General features: G+C 38.6%; 1 protein-coding gene across 1 annotated transcript; it reads right to left on the bottom strand.

Annotated features, from left to right (window-relative positions):
* znf106a (zinc finger protein 106a) lies at nucleotides 1–24,442 on the bottom strand. Its single transcript, XM_065288639.1, has 22 exons — nucleotides 24,306–24,442; nucleotides 23,228–23,325; nucleotides 22,258–22,319; nucleotides 18,068–18,262; nucleotides 14,753–16,567; nucleotides 14,241–14,643; nucleotides 12,648–12,717; nucleotides 12,403–12,557; nucleotides 12,218–12,278; nucleotides 11,837–12,097; nucleotides 11,044–11,746; nucleotides 10,296–10,342; nucleotides 5,296–5,438; nucleotides 5,076–5,210; nucleotides 4,872–4,988; nucleotides 3,824–4,015; nucleotides 3,599–3,661; nucleotides 3,394–3,513; nucleotides 3,218–3,289; nucleotides 3,052–3,123; nucleotides 2,824–2,970; nucleotides 1–1,682 (listed from the first exon to the last, which is right to left on the bottom strand). Exons 2-22 carry the CDS (start codon nucleotides 23,279–23,281, stop codon nucleotides 1,626–1,628), a joined length of 4,944 nt encoding a protein of 1,647 aa, XP_065144711.1. The 5' UTR covers nucleotides 23,282–23,325; nucleotides 24,306–24,442; the 3' UTR covers nucleotides 1–1,625.
* Between the last annotated feature and the right edge of the window lie 69 nt (nucleotides 24,443–24,511).

The raw sequence follows: 24,511 nt of genomic DNA, 5'->3' as shown, positions 1-24,511 counted from the left end.
TTGACAAGTCGGCAAAGTCTCTTTTTATTGTTTTTTTCTGTGTACAAAACGTCTATAGCAGTAAAACAATTTGAAATGAACGAATGTGAGAAACTTGGGAATACCAGGTTAGAAGGCTGCATTCTCTTCTCAGCAACACAGTAATAGCAAAGAGCCGTGTTGCATAATCAAAGGTTATAATGGGAAGAAAAAATTATCATTTGACATGACAAAAGAAAATAATAAAAAACACTCAAAAAACAACACTTCAGAAGTACAGAAAAGAGCTTAACTGTTTTTCCTTAATAACAGATGTTGCTGTAAATTGCTGTATTGTTATGAGATTATGATCTTGCAGTTAATTTGATATGTTAGGCCTGTTTTTGAATGTGAGTGCTGGTAATAGGGGCTAAGAATTAAGGCATGGTAGGTAAAACACTCATACATAAAACACCTCCCATGTTTATCTCCCCTGCAACTTTCATACACAGCAAAATAAAAGTCCTTTCCTACCGAGTCCTTTCCTCTGTCTTTCTTAAAACTCAAAAAACATCCAGACAAATACTCTCAACTGTAAAGTAAAAGTTACGAACAAACCCACTCCTTACAAAAAAAAAGAAAAAAGTCTTGACACAGACCATTAAAACACATTCATCTATGTTCTTTAAGGCTTACACACCAACTGTAACATTTCAGTCCCTCAACAGCACAGCAATCCCATTTCAGTTGCATTCTTATTATCACTGCACGCCTGGATCCTCTAACTTCGCTTCACCTTTAGTGAGCGACTAAAAAGAAATCAAAAAAAGAAAACAAAAAGAATTTACCTTCAAAAAAAAAATCCCAAATAGTCACTCAACGGCATTTAAATGAACATAAAATAAAAAGAAAACAACCAGACATGTCCTTATCTAAAACGGCTTTTCTATCTGGCAACCCAATTGAAATGTAAAAACATGATTTATTCACAGTCGTATAATCCCATGAAACTGGAGAAAGAAATCTCTGGACGATGCAATGTGAAAAATAGGTGTCCATCGTAAAGCCTGATGTTACATTACTAAAATCTGTTAGTTTTCTAATTTCTTAACTCAGTCCAACCTTATACAACACAGACTCACAATAGTTCGGGAGCTACATGTGTTCTGCTGAGGGATCTGCAGTGACTCTTCTGCTGTGCTGCCTGGTACCCAAATGTTTCTCACAGTTTGATTTATTGTCTTTATTTGGTCAGTAAATCTCAGAGCTGACAATACGACGTATGATCAGATGAGAGACGAGAAGAACTTCTGTCTGATACTGCAGAAATCAATCCCGTGAAGGAGAGTATCAGAGCAATGCCACGTCGGTATAAAAGATTTAAACATACTCTGCGCTTTTAACAGAGTGGATACAAAGGTAAAAGATTTCCTCCCATCAGAATACCAACAAATACACTTAGGCAGTAATTGTTCTAAATTAAAATTCTTCAGGTGATGGTTTATTACTTGTCTTAATGTCTTTCGTCTAAGTGGAAGTTGTTGGTATCTGATGGCTCATATGAAAAGATGCCCATGAAGAGGGCTCCTCTGGTGAGGGTTGAATGAGATATTCCCAATATGGGAAAAGAGGAGATTTACGGATGCGATGCAAACTCCCTTGGCCCCTCATGACTCCATTTTACTGTCCTCTTCTGCATGTTTCTGCATGTGAGTATGCACAGCCTACAAAGACAAGATTTATTATTTATTCAAAGTTAATAAAAATGCTTAATGGCTAATCATTAGTTAAAATAATAATAAACATGGTCTGCAGAAAATACTGTGTCACATTCTGGCGTAATACTCAAGGACTTTGCTGTCGTACCATGGCTGCAGCAGGAGCAATGATATTACGCAGCGCCTGAAAGTAGTCACCTTTGTAACTTTCAATAGCAGGGGACTATTTTCGGGCACTGCGTAATATCACTGTGCCTCCTTCAACCATGTTACAGCAGCAAAGTCCTTGACTATTATGTCCGAATGAGAGAATAGTTACTAGCCATATCGGCCTAGAAAACCGCAACTTTTAATTTTCATTCGGTTTTAGTACACGATGTAACTACAAAAGATTCAAGTTTAAAATAGGACAAATATCGAAACTTTTTGGTTATCTTTGAGTGTGATGCTAATGGTCTAATCAGATTCAATGGATCATGCTAAGCTGTGCTAAAAGTGGTACCGCCAGACCCCAAGATCGGCTGAATGGATTCCAAAACAGTAAAAATCAAATGTTTAACCCTAGGGGATCTGGAAAATGAGCATATTTTTAAAAAATGGAGTGTCCCTTTAATACGAGGTGTTAACAAGGACATAAAATTAGCTGTGAAACCCTACCGCCTTAACTAGTTTGTTAAAAAAAATTATTCGCTGCAAAAACGGCCGTCAAGTGCATCTCTGAGAATAGCGCGGCCGTTCTTCCTACTGCGAGCGGGCACGCGCCACACGGCCGAAATGAGAAACGTGGTCCGGACCGTCACTGTCTGGAGGGTAACTAGCCAGTTGATAAAACATCTCGAAGAATACCGTGACATTCTACATCTGCATCAGTTTGTGTTAATTAACTCTTTAGTTTCACTTTCTCATGCAGCTATAGAGGTAAAAACATTAAATTCATTAATAATCTAGTATGTGTTGCTTTTCTGTCATAGGTTCTTCAAAATTAAATTTTATTTGAGTGTTTTAAATAAAAATATTTTAATTTTCAACATAACGCTCCCGCCTCTTTGATTGCCACGCCCCCGCCCCGGGCCCAACCCTACCACCTTAACTAACAAATTTTCTGCGGGAAACCCTGAATCTTAAACATTAAATGTTGTTACTATACCTGTTTGGAGCCATTGCGGGTGGTGAAGAAGGAGTCGCAGTTTCTCCAGCGGCATTTGAACGTCTGCTGCGCTGGGTTGGTGTGGTCATTCAGCAAGTGTTGATGCAGGTGCTCCATCACGCCAAAAATCAGAGTACAGCCGTGCCACTGCAATTCATGCAACAGATTTATGACCAACTGCTGCTTGATAACACTCTTTCTGGTGAATGTGATAGTCTATTTGCTTACCCAGCAGCGGTAGTTTTGAATCAGGTTTAACCTGACAGCTCGCACACTCCCGTCGTAGCAACCTGTGTAGATCTGCAACAGAGAATACACCATCAATGAATATAAGAAAATAATCAATGAATCATAAACCCCAATAAGGTATAGAAAGTTTTTGAGATGGACTCACCATGCTCTTGTGGATGACCATACACATCACCATGTCTGAATGCCCACCATAAACCTGAAGTCTGTCATGAGACTGTAACAATACATACCGGTAATTCATCAGAATCAACAATGCATTTTGCCAATTTTATACGTTACAGATGGCTAACACTGCTTGCCAACCAAAACATTGTATACCTGGAGCTCGTACACACGGACCAGCTTGTCCAGGCACGCTGTAATCATCACTTTCCCCAATATGGCCACCACAGTCACTGCATGACTATGACCCTTATAGATCCTCACCAGTTCCCCAGTCTGAGAAGCCAGAGGTAGACAGGAATCAATTAGATACTTGATTAATAATTTTGAATCAGAGACAGGAGATGAATGAGGTACTTACATGTATATTATGTGCATGTACAGACTGGTCACTTGAGCCACTGAACACCAAATCATTGACTACCTACAAAGAAGAACCACCATGTATTTAGCATAACCAAAGTTTTTTGTTTACAACGCCTTCAAGTCTTGCATTCATGGAATAGCAGTGAAGCATTTTGTTAATATTAAATATCTTTGGCATAACCGAAACTGCCGTTAATGATTTTATTTATAAGGCACGCACCTTCATGCAAAGCACGGTTTTGGTGTGGCCCTCTAGAGTACGCAGCAGCAGGCCATTTTTAGCATCTCGGACACTGATCGTGGTGTCGTAGGAGCCCACTAGGAGCACACGTCGAGCCCCCTCTTGAGCTGTTGCCAGGCAACTCACAGCCCGTGGGCCATGGCACTCAAACACGTCCAACTGCTTATTGTTCTATAGAAGATATGAGATATGTAAATGACCACACATTGCAACAAAATTAATTTTCACCTGATTATCTATCTTGTATAATATTGATATTGCACAAATTTTTAAACAATTGATTGTGCGCCTTTCAGTGATTTTACCAAAGTTAAAGGAAAACACCACCGTTATTCAATATTTTACTATGTTCTTACCTCAACTTAGACTAATTAATACATACCTATTTTTTTAGCAATGCGTGCACTTCATCTTTGTACAGCGCGTCGTGAATGTGTTAGCATTTAGCCTAGCCCCATTCATTCCTTAGGATCCAAACAGATAAAATGTGAACTATATTATATGGCGGAAGAGCACTTAGTTTGCAGCACTTCGACCTCTGGCGTAGTAACATCATAACTTGGAAGTTTGAGCGAGAGGGGGGAGTTTCACAGGAGTGATGATGTTACCAGAGGCCGAAGTGCTGAAAACTAAGTGCTCATCCGCCATACAATATAGTTCTCATTAAAAAATAGCAACGTTTTATTTTGTGCCACCATATTTACTCGTTTAACAGTCTTTAAATAGGGAAAACATTCAAGTGTTTGGTGGCTTCTAAATTCATCCCTGTTGGATCCTAAGGAATGAATGGGGCTAGGCTAAATGCTAACACATTCACAACACGCTGTGCAAAGATGAATTGTACGCATTGAAAAAACATAGGTATGTATTAATTCGTCTTAGTTGAGGTAAGAACAAAATACGGTGGTGTTTTCCTTTAAAGGGGTTCCAGACATTCCACCTCATGCCTAACACTACTTTACATGTGGTTAAAATCACCGTAAAGCACTCCCTCTCATGGCATTTTGGTTAACTGCACAAATCCTACCCTGAGACTAAAGGAAACGACTGCGCCATTGGCCAGACCAGCATAAAGGATTTTCCATCGGTTATGAAGACAAAGTACTCGATGTGGAAGAGACAGCTGCTCCACACACTCAGTAGTCTAAAAAACACAGAGAAGAAAGGCTATCGTATTATTTCAAGACCAAAATGAAATACAAAAACGTCAGTGCGGATCAGACTCAAGTACCTTGAGGTTGTAACAGCGGATTGTCTGATCACTCGATCCTGAGTACAGGCGCTGCTGCAAGCCACCTCCACATGATACCAACAGGCAGTTCACTTTACTGGTGTGACCCTCGAATACAGCGACACACTTACGGCTCTGTAACGTGAATAATGATGAAACAATGAACGAGACCTGTTTTTGAGCTACAGTTATACAGTAGGTAAAAATACAAGGGACTTACTATTAGGTTGAAGGCGCGTATGGTGCGGTCCCCTGAGCATGTATACAGCAGTCCATTATGGATATGCATGCCATTCACTGCCTCCTGGTGGCCTTCAAATTGACCTTCTGTAGGCCCCTCCTCCTCCCCTGGGTCTGATAAATCTGATAACACACACACACACACACACACACACACACACACACACACACACACACACAGAAGTACATATCAGCTATTTTAGTGAAACATTAACACTGTTGAAGACCTGTTTCACCTCTGGCTGTAGAGATTGAACAATGATAATACAGCAGGGTCTTGGAAGTGTTACATGCTGCTGCTAATGTTGAATTCTCTGGGTTCAGTAATAGTAATGCTTTAGATTCAAAGTACACATTAACTCTTTCCCCACCATTAAGAGAAAACGCTTCCCTGCCAATAACGAGTATTTCTGGCTTTCCGCAATACCGCTATTATTCACCAGGTGGTTTATAGCAACTTGTACAACTCGGAAGTAACGTCTCATGTGAAAGAGAAAGAACTCTGTGTATGTTTTAAGGATCACTCTGCATCTGATCTTTATCAAAAGTCCTTTACAAAAATGGAATTACCTCAGCTTTTTGCTCAAAATTTGGTGTTTTTGAAGAAACCTATCCATATTTGAGAGGTGATTAAAAGAGAACTAATGTTCTGAAAGGTATTAAACTTTTGTGAAAATCATGAAAAACGCTGGCGGGGAAAGAGTTAATAAAAATATATATTTTCATTATTTTTAAATAAAATCACTGTCATCCCTGAAATAAATTAAACTATTGAATTTTGAGTACAAAATTATTACGCCTTATATGTTGTCTCTGCACGTTATACTTGCAAAGCTTCAACGTGAAAATGCCAATATGTTTAATTTTAGTCGTCTACAGAGCAGTGGCATGACTTAGTATATAAATTCATTTCTCAGAGCTGTTATCACAGCAGTCACTCATAGAGGCGGAGGTTAGGGGGTCTGGTCGGACATTAACAGACACTAAGAATACCTTGCCCATAAAAAGTAAGTTGGGACCTTTGTGAACTATTTTTGTATGCAGATTGAATTAGCATTCTAATTTGGTCATTCTGCTATGAATGTACAGCGCTCCAACGACAACTACAAGTTTCAAATGCACATATTGCTATCAAGTAAAGAGAGGTAAAAAAGATGTGACTGTCCAGTATGGTAACCCATAGTCATATGAAGTGAACCCATGAACACCAGGTCATGAACACACAAACACATCCAGAGCAGTGCGCAGACATATGATCATATGATGGACAGTATTGCATTCCATATATATGCAGTCCATTTACCATTTATTGGGACACCCCCTTCTATTGAACAGATTTGACTACTTTAGTCATTTCCATGAGCACAAATATTATTGCTAAGCATATTACAATACAGCAACAGTTTGGACAAGGCTCTTTTGTATTCTAACTTGCCTAGTCTGCATAAAGCCTAGACCTGAACCCAGCTAAATGGTATGCTTTGCAGGATTTGAGCTAAACACTTTTTAATGAAACCCATCATGACATATACAAGGGTACAGTCATTTTGGAACAGAAAATGGCCCTTCCAAAATTGCTGCGACAAAGATGGAAACAAAATTGTATTGTATGGTATTGCATTAATATTTAATTTGACTAGAATTACTGGAATAGATAACCATGTTTATTAAATTAGTAGTCCACTTTAAAGATGGGGTCCATTGACTTTTTATAGTAGGAAAAAAAATACTATGGTAAGTCAATAGGCCCCATTCTATAGAGTGGACTACTCCTTTAAGGGGGACATTCCAAAACTTTTGTTTATACAGTGCATCATCTTTATGAGAAAGGTGCTTTATAGAGCCACAAAATTACATCACAAAATTGTACACTGTAAAAAATCCAATTAATGAAATGTTGGACGGGCAAAAATATATAAGTTAAACCAAATTTTTTGTTTGAGCAAGTTGAGAAGACATATTATTTTAAGTCTAGATAAATCTGTGTTTAAAACATTAAATGAATGGTTATTTTCAAATCCAGTCAACATTCAGAATGGCTATTGTTGACTGAACTAATTAAGACAAATCAGGTAAATGTGACCCGCTCTGGCGAAATGAGTCGGAAGTTGCAAAGTTCCGTTTTAAGATATGAGCCGATAATGTGGAAAAACAATGAAATTATCAAAAAAAATATTTTTAGCTAATATCAAAGAACAGACATTAAAAAATAATCTCCCAAAGTTTCGTAGTCCAAATAATTGAGTAAAGGTGTTTAAATGACTATTAAAGTTGAAACAGTTTTACTAAATTCGCTGGAAATGAACATTGCTTCTCTCAAATCCTCTCGTCACCTCCGAGCATTTCGGGGATCCCCTGAAACGTCACTATCTCTCCAATTATGGTGTTACACGTTGTTTTAGAGCCAATCAGAAATCTTCATAAACGCTGATCATTTGTCAATGGGAAACCCCGGGGCACGCGATTGGTCCAGCCATCCTCCTGTCATACTCACAGCACTCTCCTCTCCTATTTAACTCCTTTTTGAATTGGTTACAGTGTTATTGTCAACTAACCTACACAAAGATATGATTACATAGGCAAGCATTATTGTTTTGTTTTTGCTTGTTTCTCTGCCTCTCAATTTCTCTCACACGCGAACGCGCGCGCGCACACACGCGAACACACACACATACGTTCGCGAACACGCATGCACGCACGCACACACACACACACACGCACGCCCGCACACACACAGACACACACACACAAACACACATTGTTTTGTGGGGACATTCCATAGACATAATGTTCTATTCCCTTCCCCTAACTCAAATCCCAACCATCACAGAAACCTTTCTGTTACTTCACATTTTCAATAAACATCATTCTGTTTGATTTATAAGCTAGTTTCCTGGTTTACTGTAATGGCATTAATATCAATGTCTTTGGTCAAATTAAGCTGTAAAATAAATAGTTTATCCCTTTAAAAATGCAATGGATTTTGAAAGATATCTACAAAAAACGGGCAAAAAACTTTAAAGGCGTTTTTCTCAGGTTTTCAGTTGGAAAAAGAGGACAGACAACCTTAATTCAAATGTCTATATCTTTAAAACCATTCAAGGTATGACTTTGACTAGGATATCATTTGAAAGCTTATGGTCTCCTCTTTTCATTGGTACCAAAATCTCGATTTTGAAATTTGGGTCACTGTGACTCATTTTGCTGGATCAGGTCACAAATATGTGGACTTATGACAGCTTTGTTTCCTGACAACAAAATGCTCCTAATATTACTGTTATTTGGTCACAAAATGTAATTGTAAGAGTTGTTCAGGCGTGAATGTATGTGCTTAAAGTTTAAATATGCGGTCGGTTAATAAAGATAGCGTCTATTTAAAAATGTGCTCGGACACTTTCGGACGGAGATTAGCTCCATATGAGCTCCAGAAAATCACCGGCGCTTAAGCGCTCACACCCCTCCCAGCGCAGCCTCGCCTCGGCAAGAGCATCAGAAATCGACTGCTGGCTCTGATATCTCTGTGGCGTTTAAACGTGATTTAATTCATTTTAATTTCTCATACTTAACAATGAAAAGGTTATGTTTTAAATCATATTTTAGGATTGCACTTAATTGATATCGCTGTTGAGTGATGTTTCATATCTTTTACATTTGTTATAACCGGAATGCATGCGAATTTGAACTTCAGAGCTGAAGGAGCGGGTGGAGAAATATAGTCCCAATATCATAACAATCGTAAATAAAACTTCTAAATATACCCGTGTGTGTACCCGCATGCGCGCGCGTGTGTGTATGTACAGTATGTGCGTGAGTTTTTAATTTAAAATGTCTTAATTTGGAAGGATCTGGATCACAGGTCATTTCATCTGAGATCAATCCGCACCTAACAGCCTGAATCACTTACTGATTCACAGCCGTTTCATCAAGTTCACGTCAGGTAAGTGTTTGTAAATAAATGTAAATTTTAGACTATATTAATTGGCAAAGACGCAAATACTCGACGTTTTTGTAAAGATATAAGTTATATAAAGGTGTGTTATGTTATGTGTCCGAGTTAAAGTGGAGCTATTTTAGTTAAGATTACCGAACAGGGTTTATTACTCCGTCTTAATTATAATTGGGACATTTTTACAAACAAACCTTATAAAATACAATACTGGCGTGCATTTTGAGACAAAACAATAGCACTCATATGTTAAGAGATGTCAGTATTTTAGTCAGTGATAAGTCTCTCAGAGAAAACCGCCCAAGTTTAATTCAATTACGTGTGATGTCTGAGGGAAATTTGGCAATTTTAGGGTATAAAGTCTTTCACCGTCAAGCTTTATTATATTAAACATGTTTTTATGTATGTATTTATATTCCTCTGTTTATCAAACCAGAGCGGTGATGATGTGGAGAGAGGCAGAGAGGGATACATGGCGAAAGAAGTTCTCCTAAATGGCCCTTCAGATGTTCTGACTGACGTTGGAGTGCTTTTTGGACTGTTTTATGCCTTCTATTTAGAGAAGACTTAATTCTGTATGTTCAGTCTGTATGATAAGTGAAGAAAGCTTTTGTTTTTATGTGACTAAAGTTAATTATTTGTTAACAACACCAGCATAAATTATTTGATAAATAATTTTAAAAAGTTTATTAAAAATTCCCAAATAATAAATATTAATTGAAGTAACACATAAAACATTGAGAAATTACTTAGAATTTAATTGACAGAGTCTTTGCTGCAAGTTTTTAAAGATTCAACTGATTAAAACATTTTAGTTGAATGAGCTATAAAGCTAGTTGAGCAAACATACTTTTTTATATTTGAGTCAAGTTTGGGCCAACTAAAAAACATCAATCCAGGTAACACTTTGGAGTCAGAAATTGAGTGAACGTAAAATTTCTGTGGAACTAGTTACTAAAAAATTATTCATTGAGCCAACAATTTATTTTTTACAGTGTATGTCATTACTTGTATTTTTTGAGCATGCCACATACCTGAGGGCACCTTGGACTCCATCACTGTGGAGGATGATTTAATTTCACTGTAAGAAAAAAAAACAGAGGGTTATCAAATTGGGTGCCAAAGAACATCTCTTTAAACAAGCTTTAACTAAATCTTTAACGAATCAACTCTTGGATACCTACAAGTAGTGCACAAACTGAAACGGCTAATAAATGATTCAGTTTTTCGTGCATTTATAGTGTACTTGATAATATGATGTTCCGTTGATATTTTCATATCTCTTTCCGTTCTTTTTTCATATCTCTTTTCCGTTTCCGAACTTTTTGCAACACACGGCTCCATTCACAATTCACCCCTTCTTTTCAAAACGCATAGTGAAGCTATGGTAGCTACCACAGGACAAACACGTCATTATCTGAGACAATGCAATAACAAAACGCGCACTATAGAACAGTTTGTCTGTTTAGGGCTACTGTAGAAACATGGCTGCGACTTCCATGTTAGGGGACCCTTGGTGTATAAAAATGGCTCATTTTGTAAGGTCTTTATACACCATTGATAATATAGTTATGTATATTATATTGCATTTCTGTCAAGAGATCCTTCTAAAAGTTACACATTGCCCCTTTAACTATATTTTTAATTTATCATCTTAATAAAATGAGTGTTGGAATACTAAAAACTGTGATATTTTTTACTGTTGCTTTGTATAAACAATTCATGTTATAGGTGGCTTTCACTGTGTATAGGAAATTAGTCTGTTTAACACTTGAAATTTACCTTTCACAAGCCTTGATGTTACTGCTACTGCCTATTTCACTGGTGGATGTGACCTCATTACAGGCAAGATTTTGAGGGTCTGTGGTTGCGTTGTCAGCTGTGCCCGACTCCTTGGCTTTCTTTTCAGGCATGTCATCTGCATCTGACGTATCCAGATCGACAAAATCGATGGGTGCCGGAGGAGGAAGCTCTACCATCTCTAGTTCAGAAGAAGAGTCGTGAGCGTCATTCATTGGCTGTGACGCTAACTCAGTTTCCTCAGAGTCTCCTTTTGAAGCTTCGGTGGCCAACACTTGTACATTTTCCCCTTTCTCTTGCAATGTGCACTGTGAGGTATTGGTGCCGTTGGATCTCCGTTGGGGTCGGTGTTTTCGAACAGGTCGTTGGATGGGCTGCTCTGCATCGAGCTCAGAATCACTGATTGGAGCCTGCTCATCTCGCTTTGCCTTCCTAAGACATTTTCTCTTCTTCAGCTTCCGAACACGCTTAACAGGACCAGTCTCTGCTTGAATGACGGGAGACTGCGGCTTGGGTATTTCAGACATGGGTGCGGAAGCAGGGTTGGCTAACTCCTCTTGAGCGCTTTGATGATTTTCTGTGTTTAGAGACGGCGACAGTCTGTGATCTGCAGAGGGAGCTGTAGTAGGAGATATGCTTGTGCTGTCTTGGGAGGAGTCCATGCGGCTGTACTTGAAGTTAGTATCTGTGTTTAATGACACATAGATAAGCATCATATCTTAAAATACTGCTAGCGATGACTATCTTTGAGTTGTATTGCACAATTGGCACTCACCTGTCTGACAAGTTGCAAACACCGTTTGGACAGGTGTGGTACTATGGGGTCCTGGGGGTGGGCTCTTGACAAGATTGCTCTCTGTGGTGCATTTAGAGGGCGAGGTGGGCTCCTGTTTGATGGTAGCAGGCGGCAGGGAAGTTGGAGTGGAGGGAGAGACTGCGTGGGCAGCTGAAGTTAGGGAATGGGGGTTGATATGTGAAATCTGGACTGATGAAGGGGTCAAGGTCTCATTCAGTTGCTCTTGCGAATCAAATTCCCCTGGAAAATGTTTATTTATAAATACTAAAGAATTATGATATCAAGCAAGAGATCATGATCTTGATGTTCATATAACCACTCTTATATTGATTTATGACCACCATTTTTTGATTAGTTTACCTTGCATTCCTTGTAGAATTTCAATTCGCTTGGATCTCAAAGAGTTCATCTCAGTCGTTACCTGTAAAATAATTATGCGGTTGTAAAATCCAATAAGCGAGTGGCAACACAGTGAGAGATGAAAGTTCAAACATTCATTTTTCTCAGTAATGACTCTCTATAAATACTTATAAATAAGGTCTTACTTGTTGTTTCACCATAAGCAGGCGCTGCACCTCCAAATAGGCAGCTTGAAGGGCAGCACGTGCCTGAATAAGACTGTTATCCACTGCCTGTAGAGAGCTATTGAGCTCTTCCTCACGCAGAGATACAGCCAGTAATTGATCCACTTGAGAGCGCTCTGTACATCAAAACACAAACAGGCACATTAAAATACGCAACATAAGAAAACTATTTAGGTTTTGTTGGTAAATAAGAGCTGTTTTCTTACCTTTCTTACCCTTGATTTTTTGTCTTTTACTTTTCCTATCTTCATAAGGAATCTCAGGAGACAAAACATCCTAATAAAAAAAGACAACAGCAAATGAGATGATGGAAAAGATCTTTATTTTATCAATGTGTGATCCCTGGGTTCAAACCCATGACCTATGAGCTATACAGGAGCACCCACATTCATTTATTTAGAAATAAATCACATATTTATTAAGACTTAATATGTTTGATTTAACAAGGTGCTATTACTTGTTGCGTTGCTGTCTATGTAGGACTCTTAAAATCAGTTACTTACTATGTTCCCATTCCATCACCTTTAGAACAATGCCTTACAAGGTAGCTGCGCATATGTGACCTGTACTGTCTAATGGCGCTTTTCCATTGCATAGGACCCCACGGTTTGGTTTGGGTTAGGTAGGGTCAGCTCACCTCACTTGGCTGGGTTAGCTTTTCCATCGAGTTTAGTATCACTTTGCAGTGGGAGGGATTATAGGCGTGCCGTTATATTTGCGCTGCCTACTGCTGTGACATCATACAAGTGAGAGCGTTGTTGTACTTTCCCATACATTTATTTATTTCTCAGTCCGCCACAAAATTAAAATTGGCCACCACAAACAGATGCTTGCACATCTACATTTGCGTTTATCACTACCTCTGTCTCACATGACAGTTTCTGTTCAAACACCCGTGGCGTCAGTCGACGCGCTCCGCTGAGCATTATTGAAGTTGCATTTCAGCATATATAATGCTGAAGTGCTCGTTGCTAATGTTCCGCCACAAACTGCAAGTCTGGAAAAAACTTATGTGTCCCTGATTCTCAACCTGTGGATGTTTTTCATCACTAAAAGGGAGTTTGGGAACTTAGCAGAGCACAGATGACAACATGTTTGCTCGAGACAGCGCAAGCTAGCACTAAGGTAAAGCGAATCTTTTACATTATAGCGATGACGCTGGTAGTGACGATTCTCTCAGACCAATTAGTGATCTACAGTGTTTTCGCGTCACGTTCGGTATCAGCTCGGTTCGCTTGGAGCCCCAACCGAGGTGGTGCAAAAAAAGTATCGGATACTACATACGGCACCCAGTGGAAAAGCTCCCAAAAGTAAGCTGACCCGACCCAAACTAAAACCAAACCGTGGGGTACTATGGAAAAGGGCCATTAATGAGTCAAAATGTGAAGTCTAATTATGAGCTAAAGGTAAAGGAGGTCGATTTTGGTTGAATTTGAGGTTTTCAGAAAAATAAGTAAATTGAGCCCTTGTCTAGAGATCCCAATGGTCCAATCAGTAATTTAACATCTAAAATGATCTTAATTTATATGTTTTCTGAGAGGTATACATTCCTAAATCTTTTCTATTACAAAAGATGTGTGTTCAACAGAAGCATAGTAATTGCGCTTGGTTTGGGTTTTAAAACATGCAAGAATAAGAAAAAGTGCTGGACTTGCTTGATATTGAAGGAAATTTGCTCATACAACTCAATTTACCAGGATGGGATACATATAGTAAAATAACAAGGCTGATCACTTGGTTTGAAACAAATCTGTTGTGTTTCTGCCCATTAAAACCAGTGTGGAAGATATGAAGCTTACCCCAGGTGCTCTGCGTTTCTTGCCAACTCCCTGTGTGTCATTTAGCTCAGTCTCCGAGGTACAACCACTGTCTCCTTCAACATCCTCAGGACCCTGAGGGTGCCCTTTCAAATACTGATTTGTCAGATGATCTTTTGTTTGTATCTCTTCTCTTTCAGTTTGCAATAAAGGGCCACTAATGGAAGAGTCTCTTAGTGTGTCCACAGCTTTGAGGAGGGAGCTGGTTCCAGAAGATCCATTCTTAACCACACTGCTTTCAGACAGGCTACGTTTGCGGGAAGGCAGAGACACTTGGTTGATATCAAACACAGAGTCCCACTGAAAGCCCTCACAAAGAGGAACATCATTTTCTTCCATTGGGTTTGGACCTTCAGGTTCACAGGGCACCATTTCTATACCGAATCTAAAAGGATTTAGGACAAATATGAAAATAGGATATAAATGAAGCATTTTGAAACTTTTATTAAAAAAATAAAAGAATACATTTTATGTAAGAAAAAATCATGCAGTACCTTGGTAGGCCCTTGCCCTGCTCTTGCTTCTTACGACTGACTTCCTGGTAAACCTGGTCCCAGTTGACATTTCGTCTGGAGCAAGAGGAACTAATGAGCTGCCGCAAGGTGGGCTTGAGTCCAGAGTCCTTCTCTGTCTCGCTCTTCCGCGTGCCACTCAAATTTCTAATCCGTCTGGCAATATTCAAGTTAGGTTCACGAGCTGGTGCTTTGCCCTTGGTGCCCATATGGCGGTTTATATCCCGTTTGAGACATGCAGGCAAGGCAAGCTTACTTAAAGGGGGTACAGAATTACTTGCTGTTGGTTGGGATGGGTTGCTGGAAACCCCCTCACCAAATGACCCCAAACCTTCATCAAAAGTGTCCATGACTTGATCTTCGACTGGCAAGTCAAGGTTGACCTCCCTTTTACCACACTGTTCCTCATCTTCCTGGTCCATTGTGGAGGTACTTACTTGCAAAGACTGGAGAGATGGCCTAATATCATTGCACACATTTTCTGCTGAGGTCTCAGTAGAAGTGGGGAACTGTTCTCTGTTATTGCTGATATTCTCGACAAAAGCCTTCCTATCTTGTGTCCTCTGCTTGTTTAGTTTCTTCTTACTTTCACGTGCTTTCTTATTCTTATTCTGATCTAAATTCCCAACTTGCTGAGGTTCTTCATTGTAAGGCACAGCCTCTGTTTCTTTAAGACAGTTCTCGGAGGCAGATGTGTCAATAGAGCTCTTTCTATTCAGCAAGTTTTTTTTGGCTTTTCGCAGCATCTCTGACAGGAATTGCTCTTTCTCTGCATTAGAAGTAGCATGTTGTGACAACTCTGAACTGGAATAGGAATGCTTAGAATTTTTAGAACTGACCTTGACTGAGTCTTTACTTTCATCTTGTGTAAGTTTAGTCTTTAAAATAGGGGTGGAAGAAGCCCCAGTTTTAGCATGCTCAGAGGACTTCTCTGTTTGTCTAGTGGAAGTGGACAAGTTGGTGAAACTATCCAAGCTAGTACTGCTACTGTTCTTCAAAGAACCTTTTTGGTTCGGACTGCTTTCACTCTTATCCTGGTAAGGTTCTATGGATTTATGCCACCAATCTGTGTTGGACACCAAGCCCTGGCTATCTTCGTTAAAACTTTGTGCCTTACAGTTTTCCACATCTGACTTTTCTGAGCCTGTTGGAGGGTTAGGTTGAGATGAAGGATCCCCAAGTTTAGCAGGTGGGTATGGTGCCCATCGGTGAAACTTTTCTGACTTCTGACCCTTAGCTTTGCTGAGATCATGCTCTCCACCAGATTCCTCCAGACTTTGCGGGCTCTTTATCTGACCCTCTGAGATTTTGGATGAACTCTGCTGCTCTCCTGAAGGAGATTTAATGAGCCTAGGCTGTGACATATATTGTCCCTGGCCTGGGAAATTAAACTGACTGTTGTTCCAGTGAGACTTATTTCTCAACTGTGGAGGGACGACCCCATAGCCACCTTGTCTTCCACCCCAAAAGTTTCCTTGGTTATGCAAACTTCCTCCCTGTCGCTCCATGGAACCCCATCTCTGAAAGTCAGGAGGCCCTTCAGCATGCCATGTGGCACATCTAATCTGTCGGTTGGGGTTAGGCCACCTGCTGTGGTTAGGCGATGGAAATCTTGTATTCTGCCAATTTGAGGCTCTACCCCTTTTGGAGAACTGAGGAAAGTTAGGGTAGGGTCGCTCCCAATTGCCATACTGCTGCATTAAAGGCATTGGTGCTTGCCACTGAGACTGAAGCTCATGCCACCTCCTCCGGTTGTCCTGTTCCTCTTTAGCCGCCTTTGTAGCAGCCTCCTCTTTTCTAATCAATAAAATTGTAAAAAAAAAAAAAAGGTTGACACAGTCAAACATATAATATGCAATAAAAAATAATGTCCAAAATATGTGTGGAAAATTAACAAATTGGTACAACCTTTCTTTATGGAAATGGAAGATAAACTGCTAAAATCAATGTCTTATCTTTTAAAAGAATTACACTTACATAAGTGGACTTTAATTGAGCCCAACAGTTTAAAAGCCCAAATTTTTAATGCAGCTTTAAAGGGCCTTAAACAATCCCACAGCTCGTAAGGGTCTTATCTAACAAAAAGATCATAATGTTCGCCAAAACCACAACTTCTCGTCTTGCACTAGCCTTGGAATGCGCGTCCACGATTTTACTTAAGTAACTGAGTCGAAAGGTCATGCATTACATATGCAAAATGCACACTTATGAACCATATTAAACAATTAACTGACACAAAACATTAATTAGTGTCATTCCAAAACAACAACTTTGCGGATCAGTTGTTGTGGGTAAAACGTAAAATGACGTATTGCGAAAATGACGATCATTTCACTAGATAAGACCTTTATGCCTTTGTTGGGATGGTTTAGAGCCCTTTGAAGTTGCATTGAAACAGCAATGTGGACCTTCAAACCGTTAGGCTCAATTGAAGTCCACTATACGGAGAAAAATCCTGAAATGTTTTCATCAAAAACTTAACTTCCATTTGACTAAAGAACGAAAGACAAACACCTCTAATGACATGGGGTGAGTAAATAATCAGGAAATTTTTCTATGAAAGTGGACTAATCCATTAAGCTTAAGGGGGTCATATGGTGGGATACAGTCTGGCATGTGACAGGATGACAGCTGCTGATGACCCACTGACATTCCCCACCATATCTCAATACGCATTCACTTTCAGAATATCTTACTGTGCTCCACAGAAATAAATAGCACATTAACTTGCAAAGTTTACCTATATTTGTCTTTTGAGGTTCAAAAACCAGACCAATTACAATGGTTTTATAGAACACATCTGTTTAATTTACAATAACACAATATGAGACTTAATTATATTAGCAAACCAAAAAACAACTGTAAAGTGTCTGCGTGTCAATAACAAATGTTTAATTTGACCTTAAACAACATGGTTCATAAAAATAGTTAAGACTATTTAAAGACAAGCTGATCATATACTGTTTAAGGATTGGTTAGCATGAAGGCAAAGGTGTAGTATGTATCCAAGAATGTAAGAGAGCAAGTGTGCAGTCATGGCTGTTTTTGGGCTCCTGACACATGACTCCAGTATCAGACCTGTTTGCAAAACAGTTTAATATAGAACTGCAAATGTTACAAGCAGATCATTAAAACACTAAGGGAAGGACACCTTAATACAAGCTTCTGACAAATTGACAGCGTATTAAACCTAAACTAAAGCTTTAGAATGAAATCACCAGTTGACTGGCAGGCCAGCTGTGCCTGAAATCACTGTCTTGACCAAGAAAAGTAGAAACAAACAGAATGAAGACTCACCTGATAATTTCCTTGCGTTTCTCAATGAGTTGCACAAACTCCTTGTCAAAGTATTCTTCATCTTTATCTTCATTTAAGGGCTGGTGCTTCTGATCTTCAATGCGCTGTTTATGTATGGGGCTGGAGATGTGACTAGCATAGTCGGTCAGGCTCACAACCGTTACGGCGCAGACCCGGCACTCATGTCCGCAATCCCTGGGAATCGAGGGGGACAAAGGCTGCTCAATACTGCCTACAGGCATAGTTACTGCTTTTGAGAATGGCTTTTAACTTGATTAAAGTCCTTTCAAAAGAGATCAGGAGGTAAACTGACTTTTTAATCATAAGAGATCAAAAATAAAGTTAAGTTACTAAAAAAGAAAAAGTGCAATCTTCCTGATCTTGTTGGCTATCTTCAAGGGCTTCACAACTGGTCTTGAACGACCAGGCGAGAGGAGGCGGCGATGGAAAATAAGAAGATTTTAAGGCACAAGAGGGGTGAGCACCCTCTCAGGAGCGGCTGAGCCCTAGCACGCTGTCATGATGGAATCCGCTGTGCTCTGAGACAAGGGTTGGGAGAGCTTTTGGATTCCCCCACCTTTTCTCCATCCTCTGCACTATGGGACTGCAGTGGGCGGGACTTTTCAGGGATAGCTGTAACGTGAGCCACCAACAGTTGATGGCTCAAGACCCTCCCTCCCTTGGCTGCTCTCTTTAGTGCCAAACTCGTGAGGTGACATGTAGAAAGTTGCTGTTGGCAGCTGGTCTATACCTCGAAAAATTGTGTCATGGCAGCTTGCCATTTTCCAGTCAGCAGACTTTAAAATTATTTCTGATATAAAATGCCAAATGCATTTTGATATAAAAAAGTCATGTGGCTTTCAAATTAGAATTGTGATTGTTACATTAGGAGAAAAAAACCTTTTTTGTTTATTGCCATGTTCTTCAGTTCATTTTAATAAAACAAAATTATTTGTTTTATTAATTCATTCATTTTATAATCTAAATTTCTCTGATTAATATGCTTTAAACATCTTATCACATTTATCTTCCAAAATCAGTTAAAGGAGGAGGCAGACAGTAAAACTTTGAAAACTTTAATATATATATACTTTTTTATGTTTGTGTCCTGCAGACTTTAGATTTCCATAAACTACCCATATTATCTTGTTCTCACTTCTCACATTCCAAAGATTTACATGTCACATGAGAGAGGCAGTTGTCATTTGTCCGCCTTGTCAGTTGTCCCTAACGTTCCTATATATATTCCCAAGTTATGGCAGCTGCCTCAGCTTATCCACCCGCTTATGAGACACGTGCATGACAATAGGTCATAACCATATTAAGGGTTCAAACCTTTTCAATTTTTTTCAGTTATTATTATGACCCTTCAGTAATTTGTGATTACCCCGTATAGTCCGATATTAAATGTGTTCTCAGTTTGTCACACCACAGAAACATTAGTTATTAACCACCCAGACAAATCTGAATGACAAAAAATGCCAAGTAAATAAAATAAGTGATCTTGTAAGAAGAACAGGCAGGATTTTCAACCCTCAAATGGTGAGGCCATGTCCGCTGTTAGTGCTGAAACCACACCCACTTGCGGAAAAGCTGCCGTCTCTCTCAACTTTCAAATATGGCTACAACCTGACTGGATGCCCACAGTTGGTTGTGTTAGGGGCGGGGCCATGCTCCGGGGCTCCGGTGCATCATTGAGCCACCTTTTTAACCCCGTTTAAAGAGTTTTTTGTGATTGTTGCGGGAAAAATCCTTGATCTTGCAGCACAATGGAATATGTGGGATATTTATGCAATTTTATGCAATTAAATTGCGGGAACTTGCAAAAACTGTTTTGCAGCTTTTCAATGATGTTCATGTCACATAATGATGTCACTTCATAACGTTCCCATGGCAACAGGGGACACGGCTGCGCTTGTGTGAAGTAAATGCAACATTTTTCAACTATCTGCTAAGATATGTGATTTTTGCTACGAAAATGCTGGGACGGAATTTTGCGCGCAGAAATCAGCAATTTATGCTGCGAAAGTGCGGCGTATTTGAAACAATGCGACCCCCACATAAATATGCGGACTTTGGCTGATTATGCGTTGAATAATGCGAGAGACTCCAGAAAACTCCACAATTTAGTTCTAAATTGTTCACAGACTTTGTAACGTGTTTCAGCAATACATTTCTAACATTTATAATGTGTTTAGAAACAATTGTCGGAAATGACTTTACCCGGCCTTTAAGAATTTTTTTTATAATTATAGAGATAGGTATATTTTCAGTCCTGAGATTTGAAATCAATAAGGTTTTCCTTAATGCAACAAAGTTAAAATGGTTTGCTTAAAATTGTACACGCATGACACGTCAAGACCCTCACTTTTATGATATGTGCCCCTGCCTGTGATAACTATGACAAATTAGAATAAGACTTTTTTCTTTCTATGTAATTCTGATTGGTTTAATTTATAATAAATCATACTTGTGCATCTACATGGTTAATTCCTTATGCATAACATTCATATATGTTACCTGTGCTGGCAAAATGAGTCGGAATGCACGCGTCTAATTTTGAGCTAGGCAAAAGAAAGTATAAATGTCGATTGTAGTAGAAATTGAATTTTTTATAAAAATAAGTACATTAAGCCATCATCTAGCGATTCCAATGCTCTAAATAGTAATTATAACATCTAAACAATTCAAATGATCTTTATTTGTATGTTTTCTGAGAGGTGTACCATAATAAATGCTTTATCTAATAAAACATTTTTGTCCATCCACATGTGCATGACATTTTGATTTCAGTTTTAAAATATATGCAAGGAATTTAAAAATATAGTTCAGGACTTGATGTTACAATAATTATTAAAGGTCACGTTCTTCCTGATCCCATTTTTTGAACCCTAGTTAGTGTGTAAGGTTGCTATAATAGCATAAATAATACCTGTAAAATAACAAAGCTCAAAGTTCACTGCCAGGCGATATATTTTCTTTAATAGAATTCCTCTTTCAAAGCCTACAGCGAAGGGCCGGTTTGGACAACAACCCTCTATTTCCTGTTTTAATGACGTCAGTAAAACGGTTTTTTTTTTTTACTAAACACCCCCACAACAGTCACCAGCTTTGGCTCAAACCGCTCTGCTAAGCTAAGCTGCTATGGAATCACAACACACTAAATAAACTACACAATCAGAACTTATTACGTATTTCTGAAGGAGAAGCTTCAAAGAACAAGGAAGACATCAGCCTGTTTCGAGGACAGTGAAAACAGCGCTATACAGATAAGTAAATTGTGTGAAAACACAGCGTTTTTACACGTGAAACATGAATACATGTTATATTGCAAACTATAAACACAATCAAAGCTTCAAAATCACAGAAAGAATGGGAGCTTTAAGAGACATAAGGTTCAGGACCTGATTGAAAAGTGACAAGATCTTACTCAAATTTACACAAAATTACAGTTTTAAAAATAGATGTTTTGACAAGAATTCACACAGATATAATCTGTTATGTCTTGTGAATGTTTGGTTAACTGTTGGGGGAGAATATCTGATGTATAACATTATATTAGATCCGTTGTCTATAACATTATATTAGATGTCAGTCTCAATGTCAATCAAACAATAAAAGAAAGAATAAAGTTGAACATATATTTGCCTATTGATATTGTTTTTGACTTTGTGTGTGCCAATCTATTACTTTTATCAGCGATTTTAAGGTATTGATGCAGTGATTTTGTTTTTTGAATATTTAAAATTCTTAAACTTGACTTTTCTCAAAATTTATTACTGGCTCTACTTCAAACAGGTGTAGCTCTGTCATTTTTTCGTCAGATTCCAACAAATCATTGTTTTGAAGGTTTGAGAATGTCAAAATATAAATAACACATTTTTGAATATTTGCTCATTCCGACTCAATTTGCCAGCACTACCTGTTAATAAACTTGTTTTTGTTTAACTGGACCGTTTTAATGCTAGGGTGGAGAAACTCTTTCAAGTAAACAGTTATTATGCTATGTGTGCTTGCAATGAGTTTGGAATGTGGCAGCTAAAGAAACAAGTAGACACTTGTTAACAAATCTTCCCTAAGTAAGACCTATGAACAAAACCACACATATATCATATTATATGAATTTGGCAGTATAGCTATTGTGCTGCTAAGTGAGAGAATATAACATTGGTGTGGAAATGGGCTCTTACCGGCCTTTCAGATTCTCAAGCTCCCGGTGGTGCAACATACTTCTCATGTGCTCTTCCATCTCCTAAGAGAAATACAACACTATTACGATACTTTCTTGAATTTTTTACTTGTATACAAGATCTGAATGGTATGTCAGTAAAATAAGACATAAATTTAAGAAAAATGTAGAGATTTACTGTTACACAAATCACATTAAACTAGCAGTTTACGATTTGCTCATTAAAAAACACCTCACAGTACTTGCTAGATAGATCAGATTGGTACTTACATGTGTGGAAAAAAAATGGTTTATTACAAACATTAATAGTCAGGTTAAACATGACCTTGTTTGTGAAATCCAGTCTCAATGAAATTATAAGATTAGAAGCATCAAAGTTTGATTTTACTTAATGATTTCAAATGAATTGAATTAATCAGCCTGTGACATTGCCTTAAACCCGGAATACACTGTCCCAGACGAAAGATTGCCATCGTGAAACAATCATCGCGGTGGTCATATGTCGTACAGTCTTGCGTCCAAAGATAGCCTACAATAGTTTTCTGGCAGTGTCAGAAATTCAGCATGATCAATGCACAGTGTGTTTGCTGCTATGACCTGCGTACTGGTATTTGTTTACCACTAGCACATGCTGGAGACATTGCGCTAACGTGGACGGAGGCGTCAAAGCCTGTGTCATCATCGTACAGTCTACATGCTTGTCGTAGCCAAGTTTAAAGGTCCATGTTGCACAGTGTGCTAAGGTAATGATCTTATATGAATGCAAAAATCCTGCAGTGTATTCCAGGCTTTAGCCCATATTAAAAATTCAAGTTTATATTTTCACAGAATGTTCCTTACATTATGTAGGATGGTTTTATGTAGAAAACACCAAAAAAATTACTTAAGCTGGATTTCCACAGGCAGGGTCACAAATGTTCATATCCGAGAAAACCAGAAATAGGGTGTTTAGTCCAAGCAGCTAGGCTTACCTGTTTGGAGCTGTACACAGTTTCACAAAGAATGCATTTTTGTTCCTTTCCCATGTTGAATGTTATCGTGTCTCAGGCCACCACAAATAAAGAGGGTTCTGCATTTAGATATGAAAAACCAAGAGAGATCATGTTTAAAATGTCAAAATGTACCCAGTCACAACATTGACAAATGCTTTTAGATGACTGCAAGTTCTTATTTCATGCTGCAATAACTCTTAAATAGAGACTCTGACTAATCTTACATTAGATTGAATTGTAAAAGCAATGTATGTATGGGGTTAGTCAAACTCCACCTCCAGTCTATCAAGAGAAAGGTCAATGTTGTTGGCTCCACTGTAGGATGCCAGAGGACACAAAACTGGGACAGCACTCAGTCGAGACTTTGCAGTATGCTGAGAGTGCAGCTATTGTGCCAAAGGCTTAATCACTATAGTGTTGTACTGTGACATGTACACACTAATCAACGTTTTACAACCAAGAAAATGTTATACTTATTATATATAACGTTAATCTGCTGCTGGCATCTTGCTAAAAAGTTTAATTCCTCATGCAAATGCAGACTGAGCGATATAACAGATTGCATGTTTTTTTCTCAGCACTGTCCAACAGAAATGGAGGTCTGCTTCTTTCTTTAAAAGATAACTTTAAATGTTATTAACAATGGGTGGACATAAGACAGAAAACTTATTTAGTAATATATTATTAGATTAACCTGTTAAACTGATGTAATGGCAAACTTGAGTGTTCCCTAGCTTTTTTTGTAAATATCTTTGTTTACGTTTTTGGAAAGTGTTGGTTAGCCTGTTGGCTAAATTCAACTTTTAGGAGACTGCTGTTAGTATCACTGAACGAAACTGTACTCAATGATTTGAGTTAAACTGCTTCATTAATACATTAACGGTGCATGCATTATAAAACATCTGCAGAAGGAGTAATGTAACCATATCGGTGACTGCATGTGCAGATGTTTAGCATTTAGGCTAACACATTGCCTATGGCATCCATTCACTTCATGGACTTTAATGTGCTCTTTTAAGACAAAAGCGTGGAAAACAAAGTCGGTTTATACGTATACCTCTTAATTCAAGCGGAGAAAGCATTTCTTCGGATTTCCATCAAAACACAAGGTCTATTTATATAACATTCTTCCTTTTTAGCAACGTTATGTGTCGCTCCTGTAAAGAAACAAACGCTAAATTTAAAAATGGCCGCCATTGTTTTGACTTAAAAGTCCCCAGTTAACGGTGTAAAAAGTAACACACAGAAAATACTGTGTGGGTG

This window comes from Paramisgurnus dabryanus, chromosome 17 (assembly GCF_030506205.2).
Source record: "Paramisgurnus dabryanus chromosome 17, PD_genome_1.1, whole genome shotgun sequence".
In the NCBI taxonomy this organism is placed as follows: domain Eukaryota; kingdom Metazoa; phylum Chordata; class Actinopteri; order Cypriniformes; family Cobitidae; genus Paramisgurnus; species Paramisgurnus dabryanus.
Note: the sequence above shows the minus strand (reverse complement) of the source record. Positions and strands in the feature narration are given on the sequence as shown.